This window comes from Grampus griseus (genome assembly GCF_964374135.1).
Source record: "Grampus griseus genome assembly, chromosome: 13".
NCBI lineage: Eukaryota > Metazoa > Chordata > Mammalia > Artiodactyla > Delphinidae > Grampus > Grampus griseus.
In genome coordinates this window covers 76,389,255-76,414,467 of record NC_139007.1, presented here as the reverse complement: position 1 = coordinate 76,414,467, position 25,213 = coordinate 76,389,255, and the positions used below count along the sequence as shown (strand labels likewise).

General features: G+C 44.9%; 1 protein-coding gene across 1 annotated transcript in view; it reads left to right on the top strand.

Annotated features, from left to right (window-relative positions):
- Nucleotides 1-4,344: 4,344 nt before the first annotated feature.
- CNKSR3 (CNKSR family member 3) overlaps nt 4,345-25,213 on the top strand; it is a 100,374-nt gene continuing 79,505 nt past the window's right edge. The window contains exon 1 of the mRNA XM_082669117.1: nt 4,345-4,509. Coding sequence (XP_082525243.1) covers nt 4,458-4,509 — 52 coding nt within the window. The 5' untranslated portion in view covers nt 4,345-4,457. The remainder of the gene's footprint in view (nt 4,510-25,213) is intronic.

The following is a 25,213-nucleotide window of genomic DNA, read 5'->3' as shown; positions in this document are numbered from 1 at the left end:
TAGGGCTCAGTAAAAGAAAGCCAAACATCAGCTTTCCTACTGTTAGGAGGACAATTAATATAACTGATCAGAAGAATTTGAATACGTACAGCAGCCCCTGTGAGACTTAAAAAAAACAAAAAAAAAGTTGGAGGACTTTCCCACCTGAATTATCTGATAGAGGACCCGGCATATTTAGGAAGATAATGACATGACTATGGTGTGAAGAATTCAGACCAAGTGGAATTGAATGAAAGACAAGATCATCAACAGCCTGGATAATTTACTTACCTGATGACTTTGCAGTGAGGTGATGTCACAGATAAGAATGCTTAATGCAAACCAAGTAGGATATTTCCCAGGCAGCATTTTAAAGAATTGTTTGGGATCTTTCAAGATAAAAGATGGCATAAGAGACATACACGAGACAATATGTGCACAGAATGTTAAGTAATTTTGAATGTTCTGAAAAGAGTTAAAAAGCAATGTGATGGGAAAAAAGTGATAATCAAGAGAAAGATTGGGATTCTCTGGTGGCGCAGTGGTTGAGAGTCCGCCTGCTAATGCAGGGGATGCGGGTTCGTGCCCCGGTCCGTGGAAGATCCCACATGCCGCGGAGCGGCTGGGCCCGTGAGCCCTGGCCGCTGAGCCTGCGCGTCCGGAGCCTGTGCTCCGCAACGGGAGAAGCCACAACGGTGAGAGGCCTGTGTACCACAAAAAAAAAAAAAAAAAAAAAAGAGAAAGATCATAGGTTGTGAGATAAAGTAGATTATTTGGAGCAGCTCCGTTTTTTTCATTTTTTCTTTCATTCTGGAAAACATTGTTTTGAACTGGGGAAGGAGCCTGGGTCTTTACAGATTAATTTGTTTAAAAGTTTGCTTATTTTGCTCCTTTTGTGTTTATCAAACAAAGTATGGTAATAACTACTAATTCAAAATGCTCCATTCCTAGTTCTCAAAAAAATTTTAATAAAATATGGACTGGCTCAAAATGTTGCTATCACATTGATCCTTAGACGTCTCCACCCGGGTCTAGCAGCGTACTTTCCTCTGATTAAAGACCAAAGAAGAAAATCCACCCTCTGAAAATCACATGATATCTTTGATCTACAAAGGCTACTTGGCATTTGTTTCTGAACCCTCCCTGTGCCTAGTTTAGTGCCTTACAAATACAGAATAAATAAATGACCTAAATGTGCGACCCCAAGTCAGAAAAATAAAGGTGCTGAAAAGAGAAATCTAGGGAACCTGGGCTCTAGTATCAGTTCTACAAATTCAATTCAATTTAAAAAAAAAAGGATTTCTTCAGCTCTTTGTTCTGTGTCAGGGATTGTGGTAAAACATCAAGCTGCCCATGAGGAATTGTGCTTCTCAGGAAGACGACCTGGCTGTCATTTGGTAATGTGCATGCATATACAATGGAATAGGATGGCAAAGATTATAGCTAGCAGAGAAGAAAAATAAGCACATTCGTCAATGATCATTTTGTATCCACTTTAATTTCCAAAGCTATTTACCTAAGATTCTGCCTTTATCATCTGCCATTAGTGACATTGGATGTCTTCAAGTTTGCATTTCAGACCAGAAGGCCTCCCTCAAACTTTCACGTGCTAACAGCTGTAATTAAGGTAGAAGGCCTTATTTAGGTAGCAATTAGCCTTCAAGACTTTAACGTGTAAACAGAATGCTAATTTATTTAGATAGTTAATTGGTCTTCTGGGTTGGAGATCTTAGCATGGCCTTCCCCTTCAGCAATGATGTATTTGTCATCAACATACAGATAGTGTGTTGACTTAGTGCAGTGAAATTTTGCAAACTCTTGTTTGACTCTCAGAAGTTTAGCTTTTAACTCTCTGGTAATGATGAATGCAAATGAATTTGAAAACATCATGAAAATATCAAGTAAAATTCTGTGACAAAATCATTAACAGTTGACTTTTTCTTCATAGTTACAGGGACCATATGGCTCAATCTATTCATGTTATTCCAGCGTATGTATTGATAAATCCCCTTTCAGATTCAGGAATATCTTGGTTTGGAGATAAATTATGTGGTCACACTAATCATCATTAAAGATGATACAAAATACAGTGATTGCTGTAACTAACGGTGTGGGTAAGATGGGTTACATTTTCCAGTGAATCCAATGACAGATGTTAAGATGCTCCTTACTTGCTGCCATAAAGAAAAGATGGTTAACAATTGATGTTATTAAGTTTTAAAAGTCATTTCTTTTTTGAAGGACAACTACGCCTTCTGGAATTTTGTCACTGCCTTTACCAAGTTTCCTGGTCAACCAGCAACTCTTGCTCAAAAAACGACAGCAAAAAAATTATTGGATTTGATAACTGCATGTCTTTGTGTTGTTGTGGCTCCTCTGCTGTAGATGAGTTGCATGGAAGGTGAGTCCGATGTTTCACTTTTTAAAGTAGGTTTCTTCTTCTTGGGTACTCCAGATCATCACACTATGCAACAGATGCTTAGGCCTTCTGCTAGCCATCCTTCCAACAGGTGCATCCAAGTTGACCTGTATAAATAGTCCATATCATACTAATTCAACAGATATTTCATGAATGAAGTGGCTGGCACACAGGAGGCATCCAGATATATGTTAAATGAAAGAATAAATACCAACCGCACCTTTGACTCCCTGCTAGGTGGCACCAGCTAGGTGGTAGGAAGAGGGAGAGGAGAAAAAGCTCTATATAATATCAGGTAAGTTCTGCCTCCCAGGGGTTAACAGTCTCCAAGGGGAAGATGTAAATAAATAACGCAATGGAAGGTGAGAATCACTAAGTCCCAGAGCATCTGTGAGTGGGAGGTAGAGCTCACTGGGGCTGGAGAGGAGGGGGTGAAGTGAGGCTTGAAGGAGGAGAGGTAGGTTTTCAAATTTAGGATTTTCCCCCAGTTCGGGGTTAACTCTGGCCCCAGATTGAGCCCCTGAAAGTAAAAGGGCCCTTCTGTCAGTCGCTGAAACTGCACACAGTATCTTTTATTTTTGGAGCTGGCTAACAACTTTCCCTTCACGACTGATGACTAATTCAAATGAGCATTAGCTCACTTTGCAAATATGAATATTACAGTATGGCAATATAGAACGCTAAAAGCTACCAGTTTATTATGATTCATCTTAGTTGCGAAGTTGAAATATCGCAGTAGCATTAAAAGAGAAGTAAGTTACAGACATAGAGAACGGGTCGCCAAGGGGGAGGGGAGGTGGGAGAGGGATGGATTGGGAGTTTGGGATTAGCAGATGCAAACTGTTGTATAGAGAATGGATAAACAAGGTCCTACTGTGTAGCACAGGGAATTGTATTCAGTGTCCTGTGATAAACCGTAATGGGAAAGGATATGAAAACGAATGTATATGTATAACTGAATCACTTTGCTATACAGCAGAAGTTAACACATGGTAAATCAACTATACTTCAGTAAAATAAATTTAAAAAGAAGTGAATTAGATTGTCACAATGTCATCCAAAATATAAATAAAATAAAATAATTTTCCCTTAAGCAATTTAAAAGCAGGAGGGCTTAATCGCATAGCAGTATTGACCCACAGCACTTAAAACGAACAGAATGTGCAGGTCTCACCTTAGTTTTGATTTTATTATTACTTTCTTTAGTGCACTGTTGCTCACAGCCAGCCTGTACAGCTACCAATAGGACTCGGGCCTCACCAAAGCCGACGGGCTCTGCAGGATGCACGCGTATCTACAACCCGCCCCCTGAGAAAGAAAGTCCGGCCCGGGCCAGTCCGAGTGTGCGGAGACCCGCTGAGAGAGGGAAAGTAACCGGAGTCGGCTGGCTGGGCGGCCCCGCCCCCTCCCACGAGTTTCGCTGGGTGTCCGGCCCCGCCCCTTCTTTTATTCCGAGCGCGCAGCCTGGAGCTGGAACTTTGTAACCCGAGCGCGCTCGCCCTGCGTTCCTACCCGCCCCGGTGCAGCCCGCGAGGGAGGCGCAGGAGGTGGGACCTGCGGGCGGGAAGACTCCGGACGCCGGCGCGCGAGGAGCGGGGACCCGGGAGAGCTCGCAGCCCAGAGGAGGAGCTGGAGGGGGAGCGGAGCGCGCGGCCCGAGAACCGGAGGCAGCGGTCCTGGCCGGAGGCGCAGAGGGGCGGCGGGGAGCAGCAGGGCCGGGAGAGTCCCGCTCGGAGCCGAGGCCGGGGGATCTGGGCTCACGGCCCCGAGGCTCGGCAGCTGCCGTCGCCCAGGAGCAGCAGCTGTGCCCGGGGTCCCGGCCGCGGCGGCCGCGGGAGGAGGAGCTGCAGCTGGACGGTGGCAGCTGGAGGAGGGGCCGCGCCGCCCGGACTGAGCCGCGCTGGGATGTCCCGCTGACCGCGGCAGTCATGCAGCCTTGACGGGGCGCTCGGGCGCGGAGACCAGCCGCGGGGCGCGCCCTCCCGGGAAGGGGGCAACGGGCGCGGGCAGCAGGACTTTACCGCCGACTCCAGCCCCGCTGGGTGCCCAGTCATCCACCATGGAGCCCGTGACCAAGTGGAGCCCCAAACAAGTGGTGGACTGGACTAGAGGTGAGCGAGCCTGGGGGGGCCCGGCGTCTCCGACCCCGGGCATCGGCTGGCGGGGAGCTGAGGTAGGGGGTGCTCAGCCCTTCCTGCAGGCGAGAAGCGTTGAGAGCGCAGCGCGGTGACAATGCAAACTTCATCCCAGTGGCTTGTGCGCCCCTAGCTCTTGTGCCTGCTTTCGGGGGTGCGAGTGGTGGTGGCAAGACGAGGAGAGGCCCGTCTTTAAACCTGAGGCGGAGTAGGGGTGGCCTCTGATGGAGGATGGGGGTCGGGGGTGCGGATCTCGGACGCGGGGCGCCCTCCCTGCCCTTCCCGGCGCCCCGGCTGCCTGTCCCGGAGCGCAGAGGCACAAGGCGCCTTTGTGTGGTTGACTCCCCTCGGACGTCGTCAACGCCGCCTGCCCAGAGCAGTTCGCAGGCGTGACGAGGCGGTTGGACAGGTAAAGGGAGACCCCGGCGGCTCGGCGAGCCTGTTTTTGTCGGAGAGGGAGAGAGGGCAGCGCAAGAACCAACACTGAGGCATTCGCGCCGGCGACGAGCCTTGAGCCAGACTCTCCGGGACTCGGCGACTTTCGCTCCGGGAAGGCGCCAGTACCCCCGGTGGCGCCGCATTTTTAGGCCATATTTAAACCCGGGAAAGAAGAAGTCTAACTGTTTTGGAACCTTTTCCCTGAGTTATGCCGTCATTTGGAATGAGGAAAAGCAGGGGGTTGGTTGGACAGGCAGCGGGTGCTGGAGCAGGGGTGGGTGGAAGCTTGGACCCTGAGCTGTCACGGTTACTTTTAAGTACCTGCCAAGATTTCGAGGGAGAAGTGACGGAGGTTCCTCAAGCCTCTTTGAACCCTTCCAAGAGCACAAGCCCTCCAAGAACAGCTAGTGTTTTAATGGGTTCCTTACCCCCCTCCCAGCTCAGCATCTCTCTGTTTCAAGTTACTATTTTTTTTTTTTTTTTTACTTTCTTCTATCTGCTCTTCCAGGTGAGAGGAATGGTGTCCTTTCTCAATAATAATAACTAGAATTGTATAGCGCTTTACGGTTTGCTAAGAGCTCTCTCTCTGTTATTGCCCTTGGTCTTCAGTAAGCCTGAGAGGTAGGTAACACTGGTAAGATCAGGTTGTCTTTCTAACTGTCTCACCCATGGCTGCGGCATCACAAACACTGGTCATCTCTGCATCTCATTTCTCATGCCTGCGTAGTACACACAGACCACGTGGAATGGGATGTCCCAGATGTATGGGAGGCATGGCACCTGTCAGCGGGGCACGTCTGACCATTTCCTGCTCCTTTGGGAGAAGGGGCAGGGTACATCGCTCCTGAGAAGAGGTTTGCCCAGGGACCAAAATTTCCTGGGCTCTTATTTAAAACAAACATGAAAACACCAAGTACTTGTACACTGAGTAACGTGTAAACAGCAATGTCACAGCTTGATACGAAACATAAACTTAAAAAAGCTATGAAGACCCAGATCCTATTTTGAAATGGGGTGTGTTCCCCCATTCAAGATACTACTAGGTCCCCTGTCTAGTGGCTTGCGCAGTCTGAGTTGGTTGATCTATTTTACCAGTGTATCCATCATAGAAGCAAACTAAGAAACTGATGACTTCAGCGGTTTTTGACCTCAAGAGCTGCTTTGTCCAAAATGGTAACCAGACCACAAGTGGCTCTTGGGCCCTTGATATATGGCTGGTCCAAATTGCCATGTGCTGTAAGTGTAAAATACACACTCGTGTGAAAAACAGCATATAAACTATCTCATTGCTAGATTTTTATACTTATTACATGTTGAAATGATAATATTTTAATATATTGGGGTAAATAAAGTTTATTACTAAAATTAACTTCACCTGTTTATTTTTACCTTCTGAAAGGTGGCTCTGAAAAATTTAAAATTACACAGGCGCTGACTTTTGCAGCTCACGTTATATTTGTACTGGACAGTACTGCTCCTGAGTAAAAGAAAGGGTTACAATTTATCACGCTTTGGCTTTTCTGAGCTGCTGCCAGCCTAGTTGATAAGGTACAACCAGAAAACCAGTAACAGGCAAACAGGGAGATTATGGAGTGAGATCTTCACACCCTCAAGATTTGTGTCTTTTTTTTTTTTTTTTTGGTCCCTCTTGGGATTGGGAGAAGAGAAGCATAAATTCACATCCTGTTATGTTTGTTTAGCATTTAAGTCAGAGCAGATTAAACTGTTTTTGGTATCCCGTGCCTTGACATTGTGACTTAGTTGAGATTACTTTCACCCAGGGAAAGTTTTCTACTGACCTGAAAGAGGAATTATGGGTGGTTCAGTATCTTGGTGTCTGGAGCATTGGATACTGATTAGGTTAAATACCTGTGGGTAGTACGTGGCAACTTTATACAAAATTCATGTGCCCTTTTGGACCCTTAAGTACAGCCTCATAGAATGACCTGGATACTTTTTGTGTTAGAATCTAGAGAAGATAAAAGGAGGAAGTGTGTGGTGAACTCTTAGACAAGAGGCTACATTCTCCCAAATTCGGTAACACATTACTTGAATATTTCTCATAGTCATGATGTGAAGATATAGACTTTTTCATGAACTATTGGCTTATGCAAACTTGTTTGCTGATAGAACTATTTTTAGCTGTCTTTGCTAACCTCCCTGCCCAACCCCCATTTTATAAATACATCCTACTGATAAGTAGCTCTTCTTGTAGATTGCCACTCTTGGCATCGCGTGAGTATGGCAGTGGTGATCGTGACCACTGTAGGAAGCCTTAGACTTAAAACTGTCTAAATCCGGCCACAATTTCCAACTCGCTCTCACGTTGATGTTGTTAGGCAGATGCATATATTAGGAAAAAGGTTGCTGTCTACAGAATGAAGTAATTCATCTGGCTTTTATTAGTAGTAGTATTTTATTATTATTATAATTTTTATTTGTATTAATCACTAGCTCTGTCAACACCAGTGTTATAATATTTGTAGATCCTTAGAGCGTGTTAGCGCAGGTCTAAGCATTGTACATTTCAGTGAGCTAAGCATTAGCTCATTTCAAGGCGTAAACACGCTTTGAGGTAGGAACTATCATTTCTATTTTGCACTTGAGCACACCGCGGCACAGGAAGGTTAAGTACTCTGACCAGTGTCACACAGCCACGAAGTGACAGAGCACCGTTTGACCCCAGACAGTTTGGCTTCATTTCCTTCCATCTTCTTGGGAGGTTCTTCCCAGGGTCACCCCCAGAGGACGCTCAGCACCTTCACCACATTGATGAAGAGACCATCAGGATCCCTGTGATGACTTATAGATCATGTGTTAGTGGAGGAGAGTCGTTCGCTATATGTGTGTCTTATTCTATCTATTCCGTATATGTCAGGAAAGTTACTTGTTAATCAAATTAATTCATAATTTGATGACACCTTGCCTTCCAAATGATTTGGTGAAGGCTTCTGCAAAGCAGATGAACTTGTATCAGGCAAGAATAGGGTCAGCTGCGTAAAACAGAAAACCCAGTTTTTGGTGGACTCTCCAAATGAGAGTTTTGATTTTTCCTTGGAAAAGAAGTCTGGAAATAGGGAATTCAGGATCGTGTGGGGTTTCCGTGGTGCCATCAGGACTCCAGGCTCCTTCTGTCATCGTGTTCAGCCATTCTGAGCAGGGGGCTGAACCCTTTATACCAAACGCCTCAGTGCAGGGTGGGTGCTCCACCAGCAGGATCATATTCTTGTTCCAGGCTGGAGAAAGGAGACCCAGAGGAGACAGAACACTGGTGGTAGCCAAGTCTTCCCCTTCAAAGAGCTCTCCTAGAGCTTCCATCAAATGCCTTGGCTTCATCGTAGTTGCTACAACTGTCACATGATTACCTCATGCTACAAGGGAAGCTGGTCACTGTAGTTTTTTTTCAAAGTTTCGTACACTGTGGCCTTGAAAAAAATTTGGAGTTTATTCAGTAAGGAAGAGGGGGAGAATAGATATTGGTAGGCAGCCAGTAGTGTCTGATATACGGTAATTTACATGTCCTGATACTCATAGATCAGCTCTCAAAGTAGGACACATGTCACAATTTCCCACTTCCCTCAAGCCCATGGGTCCGCCTTATTTTAGAAATAGTGTTGTATTTTCATCCCTGTTACTTTTTCTTAGGTCAGAACCTTAAGCTGATTATGAGGTCTTCGTCTCTAAGCCTGATTTTTTTTTCTTGTTATATTTAATATGCTCATTTCATTTACAAAGATGTTTCATTGACAACAGTTAATTGCAACTTTATGGTAAAGAATTAAATTAAAAAATTCACATCTGGAGTTCCTTGTAATAATGGGAAAAGTTGGAAAGAGTCTGGCTTAAAGCCAAATCATTCTAAGCTTGATTTAAATATTAGAAGTTGCATCGTAAAATGCCGCGTCCCAAGTTGTGTTTCTGCTTTCAGGCCATTGGGGGAGTGTCTTCAGCAAGGAGGAACGGTTACTGGTTTGTCCCTGCAGCCCCGTCCATTCAGCCCTTGGTCATTGATCGGTCTGCGACGGACAGTCTCCAAATAAGTGTGTTTGTTGTTGGGGGAGCACATCTATAACACCAGCTTTAGTCCCAGAACGGAAGTATCTCTGGCCACCTTCTGGTGCGGCCAGTGTGGTTAATGTTTCCCCATCACCAACCAAGAGGAAAGGGAGCTTTCTTGTTTGAGGTCTGAGCGTGTGCTCGGGACATCTGCTCATTCTCTATATCTGGCCTTGGGCACTGCTTTTCTCTTGATGTGTCTGTAACATGTGGCAGGTCAGCAGTTTTAAAGTGTCTCACTATCTGGTCACAGAGGAGCTGGAGTTCGCACGTTAACTGTAGAGATCTTGTTCGTGGCTGGTCAAAGGCCAGTTCTTTTTGTCATTCTGATTCCAGTTAGGTTGTCCTTCCTTTAGCCACTAGGGTCGCTGAAAAAGGGAGGTCGTTTCTTTTGGCAGTTGTAGGTCCACCATTTGGCTATAGGTCAAGAACTCTTTTCTTCATTCCAATTTCTTGCCAGTTCTATCTCCTGGACTCCAGCCACAGAGTTTTCTTAATCATAATAATAGAAAAACATTCATTGAGGTATTTATTATGTATCAGACACTGGGCTAAGCGCTTTATTTAGACTCCCTCATTTACTCCTCAGAAAACCCGGGTGAGGTGTGCGAACAATTATTAGCCCGCATTAAAGGCGAAGAAACTAAAGCAGAGACAGGGAGTCTCTGGTCTCGTGCCGATAGGCGGTGGTGCTCTTAAATGCTCTCCTCTCCTCCATCACTTCATCGCTCCCCTGGCTTGTACCAGGCATTGGAACTTAAAGGTGAGAGTGTGGGCTCTGGAATCAGTCTCTGGCTTTGTATCCCGGTACCACCTCTGCCTGTGTGATCTTATGTAAGCTCTCAATAAATTACTACTTGTTTTTATTGCTTCCTCTCCTCTTTTATCCTATAGCTCCAGGACATAAATTATTCTCTCTGAGCCACATGGTCTGTCATAAGGTTGATTCTTACCATTCAGGGACACCAGTCAGTGCCGTGGAGATTTCCCTGCCGTTTGCCAACCACTCAGAGGACCCGGGGTGGGACTTGCAGCTGGTCAGGAAGGTTCTTGTTTTTGTTTTTTGTTTTTTGCTTTTTCTATGTTGATATTTTATTAAATTCTTTACATATTATACTCACAACAATACTATGGCATCCTCTGTGCAAAGTAAATTCTAGGTGTATCTAAAGCTTAATTATGAAGAGCAAACTTAAAAATATTAGAACAGGGCTTCCCTGGTGGCGCAGTGGTTGAGAGTCTGCCTGCTGATGCAGGGGACACGAGTTCGTGCCTTGGCCCGGGAAGATCCCACATGCCGCGGAGCGGCTGGGCCCGTGAGCCATGGCCACTGAGCCTGCGCGTCTGGAGGCTGTGCTCCGGAGGCCACAACAGTGAGAAGCCTGCGTACCGCAAAAAAAAAAAAAAAAAAATTAGAACAAGTATACGAAGGACTCTATTAATTCCTCTTAGGCAAATTTCTTTTAAAAATACTAAGAAGCAGAAATAATAAAAAGTGACGAGACATACCGATGCCCAACAAGTATATGAAAGGATGCTCAACATCACTAATCAGGGGAAGGTTCTTGGTGAGCTGAGTGGTAGATGCCTCTTGCCAATATCATGAGCCCTCTTGGGGTAAATAAGTTCAAACCGTATTTTCTCAACTTTTTTCTCATAGTCACTGGACTTCCAGTGAGCATGGCGTTAGGACTGGCTCTTGCTTTGGACTGTTGACCGCTCTGTGGCACCTGGTCCATGGCTAGTGGTACCCGCATCTCCCGGGAGCTTGTTGGAGATGCAGAAGCACAAGCCTGCTAACTCTGCATTCGAACAAGATCCCCTGGTGATCCATGTGCACGTTGCAGCTTGAGAAGCTCTGCCCTAGCAGCCACTGCAAATGTGTTTTCGCGCTTCACTGGTAGGTCCTGCTGTCTGATCTGACATGGGCTCCACCTATTTTATTTAAGTTCCCTGGTGACGACACTTGACTTGGCCACTAATTAAAACAGAAAAGCAATCTTAGGGTGTGTGCTTATATTTATATATTTATAAGCACCACCTAGCGACAACATCAGGTGATTCTCTGTAAACTAAATGAGACATTTCCCTTGAGCTGTCTTCCATATTTCTTGGGATTTGAAGAGTTCTCATAACAATCCTTTTTTTTTTTTTTTTTTAAGCCAAGTAGGAAGAAGGGAGTCATGGGGTGGTCAGTGGGCTTGTGTGGTTGAAGTGTGTTCTCAGGATCCTGAGGTGGACTTTGGAGGATGAGCTGGGCTTTTGGCCAGCCACATGGTCCTGTAGTCTGTGATTGCACCGGGTTTATCAAACTTAGATGATTTTGGGGGGAGATTTCATTGTTGCTGGAAAGTGACGCTGAACGTCATTCAGGGCAGTTCTCAAAATTTGGAAGTGCATGCTGTGCCGAGGCCGGGTGTCTGAGTTCTGTGTCGGTGGAGATTGGGAGGTGACCTGTCCTTGTTCAGGCCTCACCTGCACGCTTCCCTTTTGCGTCCACATCATTGTGGAGAGCTGCGGGCACCTCAGTTCTCTGTCCTGCTGTTTCTGTGTCACTGCCTCGATGTTTGTTCATTCCTAGCCTGTTGTGTTCTAGCTCTGGGACATCCATGTTCTCACCTCCTTTTCCCTCTTTGCTCTCATTTTGTGAGGTTTCTGGTGTTTTCACCACTGGTATAGCCATTAGCTAGGCTTTAAAGCAAGTTTTATTTACGCAGGCTCTTCCATATTTGTTCTCATTTGATATTTTCACAAGCCCGAGAGGAGCACAGTGAAGGCCCAGTGAGGATAGAGGCTTTCGGACATGAAGTGAGTTGTCCAAGGTCAGAAGGCCAGGAGTTGGGACCTGACTCCACAGGCTTCTGTCCTCTTGTTCTGTGCAGCCCCTGGTTCCTCCTCTGGTCAAGGTGGTGCTTTTCGTTCTCTCTTCATCAAGTGTTGGGAGGGGCAACTTCAAAGAACTTTTGACTTTTGTGTTTCCTGATTATCCCTTCAGGGTTTACACTCATGGGCTGCATTCCTTTTCTTTCTCTTTCTTTTTCTTTTCTTTTCTTTCTTTTTTTTAAATTACATAGCTTAAGCAGGGCCCTACGTATTCTGAAGCTGACCTTTTAGCATTTGAGACACTTCTTGCCAGTTATTTATTTTTATTGTAGTTTGTTGACTGTGTTGTATTGTTTCAGAATGCTACTCAGTAATGAATCATTTCTCTTTTTGACTCTCTTAATCTAATTTTTATTTTATCTTGAGTGTCATATGGCAGATTTTTCGTCTGGTACAATTAACATTTCTATTTGGTGGAATCACACCCATCCATCCATCCATTTAACTTTCTTAAATGATCTTTATGGCTTCATTTCCTGCTTGCCTTTGATTCTTCACAGCATTTTCATTTTAACTGCTGAGGGAGAGATTGGGCATGGCGAATAACACACAGGCTTTGGAATAAAATAGAGCTGGATTCATATTCTGTATTTTTTTAAAAAATTTTTATTGAGGTGTAGTTGCTTTACAACAGATTTTGTATTTGATACTAACCGATTTGAAAACTTAGTAAAGTATCTTAACTTCCCCAAGCCCGCCTTAGGTTTCTCATTTGTGAAATGTGACTGATAACTGTTACTAACTGTTACTAACTGATAACTGTTACTAACTGTTACTAACTGATAACTGTTACTAACTGATACTAACTGATAACTGTTACTGTTACTAACTGTTACTAACTGATAACTGTTACTAACTGATAACTGTTCTGTTTTTGTTAGAATTAAAAGAGGTAACGTAGGGAAAGCATTTTGCATAATGTACGGCATATAAATGTTGACAAACTCATTATTGATTAATTCATAATAACTCCAAGTTAATATGTAGTATAATTGGATTATTGTTGCTTAAATATTTAATGCTGCTGTGTCTGATAGTCACCTTTCACGTGTTTACTAATAATTTACGACAATTCCATCCTTCTCTGTATTGGTGGATAGGTGGTGAGTTAAATTAACTCTACTTTTTGTCTTCTCCTCGTTGTTTCCTTGGACACTTTTCCCTCACTTCCTTTGAGGACCTCGGATGTCCTGGAGGAAGGTGACGCCATAGAAAGGTTTAGTAGTAGTTCTCTTGCAGACAGCTTCAGAGGAGCACTTTCCTTGATGACAAATTCCACCCTGTAGTAATGAGAGAGTTTCATTCATTCAACAAGTGATTACTGAGGACCTACTAAGTTCCAGGTGTTGTTCCAGGTGCTGGAAATCCAGCTGTGTTCTAGGTGCAGGGTTTCAGCTGGGTCCCTCCTTTAATATGGTAGATGTGGGGATGACAAACAACAATACCAAAACCACCACCACAACGAAGCAGATGAACAAGAAAATATTCGCTAGTGATAAGTGCTAAGAAGAAAGTAAAGCAGAGAGGTAAAGGAGAGTGGCCGGGTGGGAGACTTCTTTGGATGGTGTCATTGGGGAAGCCTCTCTGAGAAGATGACACTGGGTATGAATGACAAGAAGGAACCAGCCATTGGAAAATTAGGGGGAAGAGCACTGTAGGCAGAAGGCACAGCTAGTGCAAAGGCCCTGAGGTGCAGATGAGCTTGGAGTGTTTGAGGAAAGGAAGCGCAGTGGAGTCATGAGCAAGGACAGTGGGGCTGTGGTGGGTGGGGTGAGAGACACAGCTGTCAGATCATGGAGGGTCTTATAAGTCTTGGACAGGCATTTGCAACATTTTCTAATCATGAAAAGCAGGGGAGTGACATGATCTGATTTGGGTTATTGGGGCACAAATGAGTTTAGGGAGCCCAGATGGAAGGCATTGCAGTATTCTGGAGATGATGGTGTCTTGAACGAAGGTATTGGTGGTTCTAGCATTTGTGAAGCCAAGTTCTAGGTACAGTTGGTTCACTGATAGCTTCACAGCCAGATAATTTAAAAACTGTATTTGTGGGCTTCCCTGGTGGTGCAGTGGTTGAGAGTCCGCCTGCCGATGCAGGGTACACGGGTTCGTGCCCCGGTCCGGGAAGATCCCACATGCTGCGGAGCGGCTGGGTCCATGAGCCATGGCCGCTGAGCCTGTGCGTCCGGAGCCTGTGTTCCGCAACAGAAGAGGCCACAACAGTGAGAGGCCCACGTACCGCAAAGAAACAAAAAAGTATATTTGCACTTGGGGTGTAGATTCATTTTTTTCTTTCTCTGCCAGGGTTAAGAGCTCTCCCTGCCCTTCCCTCATCCCGATTACTCTCTTGTCATTTGAAAGGCAGAGCACAGTCTGTCTTTCTGCATTCACATGCTTTGTTTACATCATTGTTCTCTTCTGGCACATTTTGCAGGGAGCTACAGTTTCTGAAGCTGTTTATTCATCTATGAATAGGGTTTTTGTGAAAGTGGACTTAGCCTAGTTTGTTTTCTTTGACATCAGATGGCTGATGGAACAGTTTTTAACCTGGGATCAGAAGGGCAGATGCAGTGTGTTTACTAGAGCAAAACAGTTCCTTAGAATGCAGATCAGTAGTTGTCAAAATTAGAAAATTTTTTTATGAAAGTGAAAAATAGTTGAGTCAAAGGAACTGGTCAATAGATCTAATTTAAAATATTTTGCTCCGCTGATAGACTGTCCTAATTTTACTTTGGAAAATAGAGTCACCATTTTTTGATTGAATAGATGGTATTTTGAGAAATTTCAACAGGTAGGAGTTGAACACATTCTTTTTTGTTTTTAAACACTCAGTGCATCACTTATCAACAGGGTAGGAGTGAGTGGGAGAGAATCGAAGGTTGGTAGGTTTATGTTAGAATAACCTAGAAACTTTACAACACACACCTCATGTCGCCCCCTATAGGGAGAGTATCTTTCAGACTTTTAGAGGAGAAACCCCTACGTGTCATCAATCAGAAAAGGCAGTGACTATGGTCATCTGAATCATGCTTTCCTGAGGAAAACCTTTTAGTGAAAAGAAACACTCTATTTCCTATTTTCAGAGATTTGCAGCAGAAGGGAAATTCAGTGCTTTTGGGTTTAGGAGTGGATGTGTGTGTACATGAGTGTGTGTGTGTGTGTGTTTATGTGTTTCTAACTTTAACCTGTGTTAACTGAACAGATTTTCATGTTCTCAGGGTAATTTTATATTACCATGTCTTAGGGAGAATCAAGTCAAAAGTCTACCTGGAATATGACCTTTGAAACAGGAAAACTAGCTTAATGTGTAGAGTGGAACAGATTTCACGAGGCACCATCTTAACATGGATTCCAACTGGAGTCTTAAACTAGCCATGAGCAGATGACAGAGCTGTGAGTAGCGTTTATGAAGATGGCTGTCTGCACTAAAGCCTAAAATTGTTGGTAATAAGTGTTAAATAAAAAACACAAATACTGCTTGTGAGTAAGACATCTAAAGACAGATGGTATGAAGTGGTTTGGTTACAAGCACCCCTAGGCCAAGTTGAAGAATCTCATCTAAAACTGATGTGTAAAGAAAGACTCTTTTTGGAGGTGGAGAAACTCTTTGTTCTTCTTATTTGGCGCCATGTAATCGGGATACTTGATGAGCACCTGTAAACCTATGACAATTGTCCCGAGTCCTGATGTTTTTAAATGGAGATTTTCAAGAAACCCTTTCCCAGCCACATATATATGGCTCAACATCTTGTCACCGTTGTTCTTGAATTTCCTCTTTTTTTTTAGTGTTTGCAAAGCGTGATCTACTTTGTTTTAAACAAATACACACATTTAAAACCTAGATCCTGTTTTAATTTGTCAGTTTTGTAAAAACTTTTATTGAAGTGTAGTTGATTTACAATGTCGTGTTTAATTTCTGCTGTACAGCAGAGGGACTCAGTTATACATATATGTTGATATATTCTTTTTCATATTCTTTTCCATTATGGTTTATTGCAGGATATTGAATATAGTTCCTTGTGCTAGATGGTAGGACCTTGTTGTTTATCCATGGACCTTCCTTTTTCAACATTAGAGCTTAGACATGTAAATTCTCAGGCCCCATCCCAGACTCACAGAATCAGAAACTCTGGGGGTGGGATGCAGGAAGCTGTGGTCCCTCAGTGATTCTAGTGCTGACTGAAATTTGAGGACCACCAGTCTATACCACTCGTGTGGAGCCTAGAAAAATAAATAATGTATGTCAGACCATCCCCCATAATTCTTGTCTGCAGTTGGTTTTCAGCTAATACATAGTGATAGGGTAGGAAGGAGAACTTTTCTAGTAGGGACAGTTGTTGCACATTTGAAGTAGGTGCATTAATGCACTGAGGTCTGTAAGTGTCCTTCCCACAGAGTGGGCAGGGAAGAGTTAAAAACGTTTGTCCCCATGGGCTCCTAGACAGCTGTGCCACTCCAGACCCAGGGGACCCTTTTGTTGTGTATCTCTGTGAGCGTTCAGCCCCAGGAAAACAGAATGAGGGGAATGTTTCACCGCCTGAAGGGACCCGTTTAGGTTTTGTGTGGAATTTCCAGGCCTCGCTCTCATAGAAGAGTAGAATGTGACACCCCGTCCCCCGTTCCATTTTGAGGGAGAGTGGGTAGTTGTTCTCTTTCACGTAGCACTCAGGTTTTGGCTTTGAACAATGCATGCAGATGCAAAGGGAAATGAGAGGAAGAAAAAGCAGAAAAGAGAAATACTCAGAGTGGCAAATATGCTGCAGTCCAAGGTGAAAAGCTCTTTGGTTTTAGTTCATGGACATCGAATCAGTGCAGATGGAGTTCGAGAGTTCCCCATTCCCCCTCCACCCCACCCCACCCTCTGCACAGTCAACAAAGGCCAAGAGAGTCCAAAATAAAAAAAAGCTGCTACAGAAGTGAACATTGAGGACTGGGAATGGCCCTGAGACTTGCAACAAGAGTTGCAAACTTAGACGCCTACAGGGGCCAGGAGGCAATGTCAGAAATTGAAATGTAGGGGCAACTGAGACAGTAGGGAGTGGTGGAGACTGTGGCGAACCCAAAGATACATGGACTGCTCAGTTTCTGCTGACTATGGACCTACAGTTTCTAGAATCTTATGCTTCTTTGTTGTTGTTCTTTTCAGGTGAAGTTGGGTGTCTGTATTTCTCTGTGACATTTTCCAGTTTTTAGAAATCTGTCAGTTTTTTTTGGTATAGGCCAAGCATAACATATCTGTGGACTAGCGTGTTGATTCCCACTGTGGACAGCTGTGGTCAGGTTTGTCTTAGTGAGAAACAGACATACGATATGTGAATACAAGTAGCCATAGAGCAACTCATTAATTATTTAGTAAATCTGTTTCTTAACCTATAATTTCATTTTGCTACTTAACTAATTACCTTATTTCTAAAATTGTAACATGTAACTCCCTGCAGGTATTGTTAAGCCAGAAATACCAATACCTTGTTGAACCCAGCAGGCCATTGAGTAGTTACTCTTCAGTGTAAAAGCAAGAATTTGGCTTTTTCTGAGTGAGTTTACTTTGCCACTCACTGGCTGTGTGGTATTGGTCCCTGACAGGAACTGTTTCTGTTTGTACAGAAAGATTCTATGTATAAAATAAAGCATATACCTTGGAAATAAGGTATGTGCTGCTAACTTCCGTGCTGGCTTGTGCGGTCCTGTTTGAAAGAGTAAGTTATCAGTTTACTCAAGGTCTTTCTATCTTCCTGGTGCTCTGAATTGGGAGACAAAACAAACAGGAAAAGCACTAGTTTTAATACTTAAACTGGAGTGGTACTGACCCCAGGATACAATCTGCAAAACTTCTCAATAAAAATCTCAGAATGTTGGGCTTCCCTGGTGGCGCAGTGGTTAAGAATCTGCCTGCCAATGCAGGAGACGCGGGTTCGAACCCCGGCCCTGGAAGATCCCACATGCCGCAGAGCAACTAAGCCCGCGAGCCACAACTACTGAGCCCACATGCCACAACTACTGAGCCCACATGCCACACCTACTGAAGCCCACGAGCCACACCTACTGAAGCCTGTGTGCCTAGAGCCCATGCTCCGCAACAAGAGAAGCCATCGCAGCGAAGAGTAGCCCCTGCTCATTGCAACTAGAGAGCCCACGCTCAGCAATGAAGACCCAACGCAGCCAAAAATAAATAAAGAAAGAAAGAAAGAAAGAAATTAAAAAAAAATTTCAGAATGTTTTAACTTTTCAGCTTGTTTTGTAAGTGAACAGTCCATATACGTGTCTGTATTCGCATGCACACATATAAGTATACAGACTATATTTACATATATATATATACACGCGTATATTCATTATGGATGATATTTTGTTAAACCTTCATGAGGTGTTTCTTTCAACCCTTTATTCCCTTTAGAAACTTAAAATGAAAAAATATATAGATTTCCTTTTTAGTACCAGTTCCTCTGCTTCATGCTAGGAGCAAAAAGATGAATTAGATGTAAACAAGCCTGTCATGAAGAAGCACGCTCCTTGGTCGGGGAGGCAGCAGTTAGCAGGTGACATTTACTGAGATTTCTTACGTGCTCGGCCCTTGCTATGGCTTTTCGTGAATTATCTCGTTTGGTCCTCACAATACTTGTTTGACGGCAGCACTTTTATCGTCTTCATTTCAGAGTGAAGGAGGCCAGGCCCCGATCCTTCTGAGGTTGTGTACACAGTAGATGGGGTTTGAGTCAAGAAACGTTTGATTCTAGAACCTGACCTTACCTGGCTGCTCTTGGGTAGGCACCGACGTAAGTTCGTCCTGATAATAAGTTTTGAGGGCAAGAGGAGAACACTGACGTTACTAACAGTATGGTCTGAATTGCTCTACTTAAATTTAACCTGTAATTTTACCACTCGATAAAAATAATTGTAGGGAATACGGTATCTATATTTTTTCTCTTTTTAATATTTGATAGGGTGACTGGAAAGGGAAGAAGAGGGATTTAAAAATATACTTAATAGGGATTATGCACTTTTGGATGGTCACTTAATGTTTTCAAGTTCTAGTTTTGCCTAAGTTAAATTTCCGAGGTTGGATGAATATATACGTACAAAGACTAGAAGGAAATATATTACAATGGCAGCACTGGTTCTCTGTGGATGATGGGATTAGAGATGGCTTTTGTTCTCTTGTTTGTACATTCTAGGGTAATCAGATGATTTTTCTACTGTGTTCAGAGCCAGGGCTCCTTTCTGCTTGGCCTCATCCTTAGACTGCTGGGGACTCAGAAAGGCCATAAAGGGCCACATGGGAGAGAACGTGGGACTTACTTTCCTGTCTTTCTCTCCAGCATCTTGAACCCTTAAGTTTGGCAGCCTTAGCGGCTCTCTCTTACCTTGAAACTGCTAGCCCATCTTTAAAAAAATTTCCTTTTTACTCTTACGGGTTGGTTTGATATGTGTTAAGCCAGCACAGCCAGATGTGTCCAGCCTTGTTGCTTGAATGCAAGACGTAGGGTGTTGGCACTTAGATTTTAGTGGGCCTGAGAGTCACTCACTAATAAGGATCAAATGATTCCCGGCCCTAACTCCCCAGAGCCTGCTGCCGTAGGTGTGGGTGTAGGTGAGGCCCTGGGTGCTGGGTGCTTAGCAGGCAAACCGTGAATCTGTTTCAGGTGTTCTGTGGACCACAGTTTGAGAGCCACTGGCTTTTAGGAAGTTGGTACTTAATTCAGTGGATAATGGAGAAATGATAGAGGGGTTTGAAAGGAGGTGTGTTGCTGGCAGAACTGTGGGATGTAGGGAGGGCTTTGCAGGCAGGAGTGATTGGAATCTGAGAGATCAGCTCTGGGAGGCATTCGGGGTGGTCTCTTGGAGAGAGTTGAAGAGGCCTGAGTAAGAGCAGGGGCCTTGAGAGAGAGACAGAGACAGGAGAAGGGCTGCTGATAGAGTCACCACCCATGAGTGTTCCGGAAGCCTTGGCGGGGTCTGCATGTGAGCGTGGAGAGAAGGGGACGTTCATGTCCACGGTTTGTGCCTCAGGGCCTTAGCATGGCAGTACCATTGCAGTGTGCTGAATTCCAGGAGGAGCTGCTTTGCAGGTTCGAGAGTGAGCACACCTTGCGGGTAGCAACCTCAAAAGCCGTTCTAGTTTGTAGAGGAGACATCTTGCATGGTACCAGCATCTTGCATGATTCAAATGCTTCAGAAAACACAGTGCCCTCTCTCACTGCAGCACTCTGATTGTCTCATGTTTTAATGAGGTGTAAATATCATGCAGCTTGGCACATGGAATGTGTTAAAATAGGAGAGTGTTAGCTGAAATTCAGGTCCTCCAACTTGAGTGTGAAATGATGCAATATACATGAATATGGCACGCTGAATTATTTCTGTACATCGCAGTCTAAGACATAGAACACGTAGTGAAGTAGAGATTAGGGTCCTACAGGAAGCTTGTCAATGGAGATACAAAATCAGTGCTGATAAGTGCATCGTAGAGTAGTCCCTGCAGTCTTGCCCAGTGCTTAGTGAGATCAGCAGTTCTGGCTGCAGTTGCTTTGTGGGATGGGGAGCCGTTTCCCTGAGATTAGTGCCTCCTTTGGGTCGTACCGGCTGGGAGAGAGCCAAGGGTGTGGAGGGCTCTTCCAGGGCGCGGCGCTCAAGGGGGTGGCAGGTCCGTCCTTCACAGGCATGATGGGGCCCGTTTTCTTCTTCGTCATTGGCCCATCCAACCCTCAGAAGTAGCTGTGATTTCTTCTGTGAGTTTCAGGTAAAGTGAACAGATTCTTAATAGGATCAGCTATAAAACAATAGGTGATTTTTCTTATAACATTTCCCCGGTATTCTGCACAGCTGACGTTTCCATTAGAATTTGCTCATTTCTGGGACTTCTCTGGCGGTCCAGTGGTTAAGACTCCTCGCTTCCACTGCAGGTTGGCACGGGTTCAGTCCCTGGTTGGGAAACTAAAATCTTGCATGCCGCACGGTGCGGCCAAAAGAAAAAGGTTTTTTTGCTCATTTCTCCTCTATGATTTTTAAAGTAATCCTAACTGCACAGCCTGGTATTCTGAAATGATGCGCTTGTCTTTCACGTTAATTCGGGAAACGAAGTTTTGGATGAAGTAGTGCACCAGGTCACATTAGGAGAAATAGAACTAACTCTTTGCATTTAACTTGTCGCCTGTTAACTAGAGTGCCCTCTTCACTGACACTTCCACTAAGTCTGATGAAAGTAGCTAGTCACCATGCATTCATTCAGCAGTGCTTATTGAGTGCTGACCCTGTACCAGGAGCTGTTCCGAGAGAGCTGAGGATACAGCAGTGAATAGAAGAGACGGTAAGTAGTTCCTGTCTTCCCGGATCTGACATTCTAGTGGGGGTTGACACACAGTAAGTAAAACTCGTAGCACGTGGGTGTAGTACATGTTGCAGGCAAGGGCCATAGGTGGATGCAGGAGGGAAGCGGGGATGCGGTGTTAACCGGGATGGCTGGGGGAAAGCTCTCAGTGAGCACTCAGCTAACAGACGGAGGGATGTTCTTGGCAGAGGGAACAGTCAGTGCAAATGCCCTGAGACAGGCCAGAGCCTGACACATGGAGGGAGCAGGGAGGCCAGCGTGGCTGGGACAGCGGGAGCCAAGGGCAGAGCGGCAGGAGATGAGATCACGGGACGGGTTGAGGCCAGATGGTGCAGAGCCTTAGAGACCGTTATGTGTGTTTTGGCTTTAATTTGATGTTTGGGGAGCCATTGGAGGCTTTGGAGCCAAGGAGTGATATCAGATTTACATTTTAAGATTACAGTGGTTGCTGTGTTGAGTAGACAGAAGTTAGCAAGGGTGGAATCAGGAAGCCAGTTAAGATACTGGGGCAATAACCATCTGAAAGATGACGCTTGGACCAGGTGGCAGCTGTGGTCACCATCACGAGAGGTGGCCATGTTCTGGGTGGTCCGAAAGGCCAGTGGGATTTACCAAGAGATTGGGTGGTGGTGTGAGAGGATACCCATGGCGTCTTTGGTCTGGGGAATTGGAAGGTTAGAGTTGCCGTCTGCAAAGAGCTGGAAGAGCGTGGGAGGAGACGGTGAAGGGGATATTTGGGTTCGAAACATCCGTGCTTGTTAGTTCGCCAAGTGAAGTAGAGATGTGTGTCTGCATTAATGGGGGAGTTTGGGACTAGATAGAAATTTGGTGGCCATTGGGGTATATACATGGTATTAAATGTCTGAGACTGGATGATGTCACCCAATGAGTAGGCAGAGGGAGACAAGGAGAGAGAAGAAATCTAGGGCATTCCCACCCTTACAAGTCTGGGGGTTGAGCAACCAGCAAGTTGCTGCCTGTAAGTACAGGAAATCTCGGGAAGGGTGGTGTCCTGGGGCCAGTGAGGAAAGTGCTCCCAGAAGGAAAGAGTGGTCAACTGGGCCCAGTACTGCTGGTGGGCTAATAAGGGGAGACTGAGAATTGACCAGTGTATTTAGCGTGTGGAGGACATTGAACTTGAAAGTTAGTTTTGGTGGGTTGATGGGCGCAAACGTCTGAGTAGACCCAAGAGCAAATGGGAGACGAGGCATCGATGTCCCGAGAGATCACGCTGTGTTAAAGCATCTTCCTGAATGAGCACAGCACAGTCTCAGCATGACTTAAGCACGGAATGCATTTTATTTGAATTCTTGAAAATCTGTAACCATCTTTTGGAATAGATGACTGTTTGGTAAAGTAGATGTTTGATGAATTGGGACATGTTCCGTCCTCCCTGAACTGGGTAACAGAACACCATAGATTATGCATTCTCTTACTTTAATACTAACAGAGCTATTCATTCATTGAATGACTATGTACTAGTGGCTTCTATAGAGAAGAGTTATTCCACAGAAACTCTCTCTCTACTCCAAGTTTTCCCACATTTTTTTTTTGAAATGAGAGTAAATGAGTCTCTACCTGGGTTCTGTATTATTCCATAGTTTAACCATTTAGGCAGAAAAGATTTGTTATGGACGGCCCCAAAACCTTGGAAGAATACCTTTTGCTTTTGATTTACCTTCATATATTGTAGGATTTATCTGAAATATTCTGAATGCCGTGAAATTTTGTACAAATAATGTCTATTACAGCCCAGAGGTGGAAGCCATTTGTTAGCAGGAAAATTGGTGCAAATAGAGATTAACTAACTTTAAATATATGTCATGAAACATATATAGAGCACCTATCATGTGTAATGTCTCTACTAGGTGCGGTGAAGTGGACAGGGTCCCTGTCTTTGGCACCTTCCATTGAGTGGAGAACACAGACAAGCCCACAGGTATGTCAGCAGAAGAGTAATTCACTCAGAGTTTGAACAGGCACAGCACGGAGGGCTTCCTGGAGGAAGCCACATCCAAATCCAGACCTGCAGGATGAGCAGGGGGTGGCCAGGCCTAGAGGAGGGGAAAGAAAAGATTTGGGAGAAAACTGGGAGGCAAGAGAGATAAGGCATTTGCTCACAACTGAAAGAACTTGATTGTGCTGGGTCTGTCCTGAGGTCTGGTGGAGAGAGGTGAACCTGGAGGGGTGCTGTGTGGGGAGGTGGGCTACATCACCAAGGCCCTGTTTATGCCTCTTAGTAGGTAGAGGCCAATGGAGGACTTTATGTTTTTTGTTTGTTTGTTTGTTTTTTGCGGTACGCGGGCCTCTCACCGTTGGGGCCTCTCCCGTTGCGGAGCACAGGCTCCAGACGCGCAGGCTCAGCGGCCATGGCTCACGGGCCCAGCCGCTCCGCGGCATGTGGGATCTTCTCGGACCGGGGCATGAACCCGTGTCCCCTGCATCGGCAGGCGGACTCTCAACCACTGCGCCACCAGGGAAGCCCGGATTTTATGTTTTTGAGTGGCCTTTCTTTGTGGAGGAAGTGCGTGTGTGTGTGTGTGTGTATACACATGTAATACATATATAAATATCTATATCTATTTACCTATCTATCCTCACACACACATATAGAACTACACACATATGTATATGAATTTTTTCAGGCTCCTGAATGTTACTTGATTCAGGATTCTATTAGGGTGGCACCTGCCTTTCTGTTAAGGAACATGGCAGTCTACTGGGTTTTAGACCTGGAGTGAACTGGGCCTTCTACTGCAGGGGAAGCCCCTGAATCTCAAGGAGAGAAACCAGTCAAAGGCTCTGTGCAAAACTTAACTTGACTTCCTGAGTATTTATTTCCTTTGATCTGTGAAATGTGAAATTGACTGGACTTTTATAGCATAAGGAAACATAAAACGTCTTCATTGAAAAAAGGAGGAACTACTAAAACATTGACTAGAGTGAAAAAAAGAGGGAGGAGTTTGGACTGCCAGGCAGTGCAGGTGGGAGAGGGAGAAGGCGGTGAGGACCGGAGAGGAAAGGTGTCTGCAGAGGAGGCTGCTGCGGGAAGTGAGGGCTGAGGGGGTGTGGCCTGGAGGTCACGCCTGGAGCTGTGGGTGTCCTGTGTGTTAGCACCTGCCGTCTGCTGCCCGTGACTGATCAATGATTAACCATCGCTCCTAGCTCCGCATATAATGTAGTCTTTATATGTTCAGAGTCTTCACTCTAGTGGTTGAGCCAAAACAATAGCAGAGCATTTGTAGGAATGTATGCTCTAGAAGTGGTCAGAAATAACATGCAAGCGTTTGTTTGTTTTTTTCTGACCACACCTGCGTGTGGGATCTTAGCTCCCCAATCAGGGATCGAGCCCTGCAGTGGATGCCCAGAGTTTTAATCACTGGACCACCAGGGAAGTCCCAATCCAAGTGTTTGGAAGTCTCCCCACTCTTGCCACCCCAGAAGGATGCTGGAGCATGTAAGAAACACTGCCCCCTACTCCCATTTCCACTTTTAGCTTGGTGCATGGTGTACCGAAATCTTAAAAATATATACTCTGAGCATTTCAGACCCAGGCCCAGATGAATCATACTGGCTCTACCAGATCCAGAAGCAGCTGCATGGGTATTCATGTCTGAGGTCCTGGACTCTGGAAGAACGCACAGATTATACTTAAAACTAATGGGGCTAGATTATGATAGGATGAAAAAAACCTGAGGACCCACCTCTGCAGGGCGTGGCTGCCCTTTCTCTTGCTCTGCCTTGTTTCCCAGATTGTTGTGGGTGGTTGCCATTGCCACACCATTCCCAGGGTTAAACATATACTCAGTTCTGGGAAAGTTTCCGCCTTCAACCGTCCACAGTGACAGTTCAGGGGAATGTGGTTTTAAAAATAATTTAACAAGGTAAATTTTTACTTTTTAGTAGTTACCACTTAAAAAAACCAGGCAGTTTTTCTGCTTCTGTGTCCGCCTCGCTCCTTCCCCATGATTTCTGAGTGTG